Source organism: Nematolebias whitei, chromosome 21 (genome assembly GCF_014905685.2).
Source record: "Nematolebias whitei isolate Nwh7 chromosome 21, NemWhi1, whole genome shotgun sequence".
In the NCBI taxonomy this organism is placed as follows: domain Eukaryota; kingdom Metazoa; phylum Chordata; class Actinopteri; order Cyprinodontiformes; family Rivulidae; genus Nematolebias; species Nematolebias whitei.
This window is the reverse complement of record NC_056518.1, coordinates 29,877,813-29,881,164: the sequence shown is the minus strand read 5'-3', so window position 1 is coordinate 29,881,164 and position 3,352 is coordinate 29,877,813. Positions and strand designations below refer to the sequence as shown.

Here is a 3,352-nt window from a genome sequence, read left to right as displayed (position 1 = left end):
CCCTGAACGCACCTTCAACATGCCCTGAACGCACCTTCAACATGCCCTGAACGCACCTTCAACGTCCCCTGAATGCACCTTGAACATGCCCTGAACGCACCTTGAACGTCCCCTGAACGCACCTTGAACGTCCCCTGAACGCAGCAGAGAGGAAGAGGAGTCCGTACCTATAGCCGGGGCGTTGATGCAGAGTTCTCTGGCCAGCAGGAGGAAGGTTTTTCCCAACACGTACACGTTCACCTGCGGACAGAACACGGACACAGAACACGTTGGAGCGCTCATGAGAGGCGGGCCATCCGTCTGAGCAGAACCGGACACATCGGACCGGTCCGGTTGCGACAGACAACCAGGGGGTTGGGGTCAAAACAGGTCAGTCAGAAGATGTGCACAGGTTCATCAGTCTGCCTAAAACCCTAAAACTAGAGGAACTACTTCAGAATAAAGTTAAGTTCCTCTCTGAACCTGAGAGGAATTAAACCTCTGAATTGGGGGGGGGGGGGTAAGTATGAAATCAGTCTACACTGCTGTTCCACGTTTCATTTTAGAGATCTAGATCCTGCAGGAACCGGACCATAACAAGAGCCCGGGTGACAGAAGAGGAGGTGCTGTGATTTGTGGAAAACTGGAACGGCAACAATCAAAGCTGAACCATCAAAATAAAAGCATGCAGCTTTCAGGACAAAAGCAGGAAAAGTCTAAAGTTAATTTGATCAAACGTCAACATCTGCCCGTCCCAACCCCGGCGTGTTTGAAGAACTGTAGAACGGCGGAACGTTCCGTCAGGAGCGCCGGAGAACACAGAGGTCTCTGAAGTCTCAGGAAGCTTCAGTCTCTTAAAGAACGCAGGAAGCAGCGCGTGGCCTCGGGTGGACCCGTGTAAAGAGCCTCCAGAACACGCTGCATTAATAAAACCACAACCCCACCCACCAAAAACCCACCCCGGTCTCCAAATACCAGGGCGTGCACTGCGGGGAGGGACCAGCAGCTGGTCCAGGACAGCTGGGGGCATAAAAATACCCCACCCAGCTGTGACTCAGAGAAACAACCGCTGCCCCCCCCCCCCCCCCCCGACTCACCGCGAGCTGGAGTCAATAAATCTGCAGACAAATGAAGGGGTCGAAATTTAACCCCCTCAGGTTTGGGAGGGGGTCTGAGCCGGGTCCAAACTCGTTTCTAGAACTTTATCACTAAAGTTTCTGAACTTCTATTAAATATTTGATTTTTTTTTTTTAAATAAAGGAAACAGAATTTTCACTTTAAACATTTTATACAAGAGTTTAATTAAAATAAAAAAGCGAACCTGTAAAACGTCACTGAGGTCCAGCAGCATGTCTGAGGAGACGGGTCAAGGAAACCGGATCAGGGTTGAAACTCTTCGTTCCGTCCACGTGGACCAGCAGACCGAGTCCGGTACACTTCCTGAAAGGATACGTGGCGTTCCCTCCGTGCGGCAGACCAGGTAGATGCAGGCGGCGATGATGTGCGCCGACTTGTGCCCGCGGGTCAGGCTTTTGTTGAGCGCCATCTTGTAGAAGTTGAAGGCCGTGTCCAGACAGTGCTGGCTCATCTGCAGCTGGTGGCCCAGAGTGTTGATGTGCTGTTTAGCTGAGGCGGCAGAAGAAAAACTTACTTTTGGTTAATGAGCGTGAGGCGTTGCTGCTCAGCACCGTTTGTCCCAACAGAGCCACCGTAGCTTCCTGTTGTTCGTCAGTTGTGACGTGTTTTCAGTAAAAAAAACTTTAAAGCAGGTTTTGGCACAAAGTCAGTGATAAACACAATGCTAGCTGCGTTAGCTTCTCTAAGGAGTTTTCAATGCTACGTTAGCGTCTACACTAATTTTAATTAGCCTAACCTGTAGACTTTTATGCTTTGTTTTTTTTTAATCCTGCACAGAGTAATACGTAATAATCCATGTTTTTAACGTGTAAAACAAAAACAGTTAGGTTTTATTTTACCGGATAAACAAAACGCATCAGAGGCCCCCGCTGTTTTTAGCTTTCTGCTAAGCTAACGGTCGTGTTTGTGTTGTGAGAGAAAGAACCAGCGGAGGACGAAGGATCTCTTGTTCCTGTCATCCTGGGCCTGGAGACAGCCTGGACCAGGGTTTGAACCTTAGAACTTCTTGCTGTGAGGCACCAGTGCTAACTACTAAACCACTGTGTCACCAATAAGAGAAATAACAGATATCATTTCCAGGACTGCGTTGCGGCGAGATTAACACAGATTAACAAACTGAACCGGGTTCACCTGGTAGAGTACTGAGCTTGAGAACTCCATGACACCACAGCAATGTAAAAAAATAATCTGGAACCAATCTGATAATCTGCTGCTGTTGGGTTAATTCTTTAAGTTTCCAGAACGAGCCGAATGTTTTGGCTCACAAACAGCTAAAATAAAATCTGCAGTAATCCAACTGAATAAATGTGATGGTTTCTCGACTGGAGACTTCTCAGATTCTCCAACTGTGAGTTTCTGCAGCTACAAACTAGAACCTTCAGCTGCAGCGCCCCCTGCTGGTCTCTCACCGTTCTGGAGGGTCTTTGCTCGAGACTCGGACCCCAGACCAGAGACGTGTCCATCTCCGAAGGACGGGTTCTTCTGACCTGAAGAGAGAGAAAAGAGCTTAAAACAAATACTTCAAAACTAAAGGTTTTGTCGTCAGAAGAAATATTTTTAATTAATCAACTAAAATAAAAACAGGCTACAAACATTATAAACGTTTTACAGCGTCCCCTGGTGGACAGTCACCTGAACTACAACAACACTATTATATTTATTTAACTTTATTGAACTATTGAACATACAGAACAAAGGAACACAAGAACAAAATAACAAATGACAATCTCAAATTACAATGATACATATAAACATGTAAAAATATCTTCCATCATACCTCCGAAGGTCAACATATGCTTAAACAAATTAACATATTAACCACCATAAATTTAAATTTAGGTAATATTATCAGAAAAATTGCAAATAATATGGTACAAGTAAAAGTAAAAAAAACATTTATCTAACATTCTACATATTACTAAAATAATTTGTCTGAGGGCTATATTATCAGAACGAGCATCCAACACCTTCATGGTGGACACTCACCTGAACTACATCCAACAACTCTCCCTGGTGGACAATCACCTGAACTACACCCAACAACGCCCCCTGGTGGACAATCACCTGAACTACATCCAACAACTCCCCCTGGTGGACAATCACCTGAACTACAAGCAACAGCTCTCCCTGGTGGACAGTCATGTAAACTACAACCAACAACTCAGCTTCCCCTGGTGGACAGTCACCTTAACTACAACCAACAACTCAGCTCCCCCTGGTGGACAGTCACCTTAAC

At 45.9% G+C, this 3,352-nt stretch overlaps 1 protein-coding gene across 1 annotated transcript in view; it reads right to left on the bottom strand.

Moving 5' to 3' along the window:
* The window catches only part of brf1a (BRF1 RNA polymerase III transcription initiation factor subunit a), a 55,264-nt gene that overhangs the window by 51,220 nt on the left and 692 nt on the right, over positions 1–3,352 (bottom strand). Inside the window, exons 2-5 of the mRNA XM_037695098.1 lie at positions 2,526–2,603; positions 1,432–1,605; positions 1,301–1,332; positions 168–240 (exon numbers count right to left, since the gene is read on the bottom strand). Of these exons, the coding sequence (XP_037551026.1) occupies positions 168–240; positions 1,301–1,332; positions 1,432–1,605; positions 2,526–2,603 (357 nt within the window). The remainder of the gene's footprint in view (positions 1–167; positions 241–1,300; positions 1,333–1,431; positions 1,606–2,525; positions 2,604–3,352) is intronic.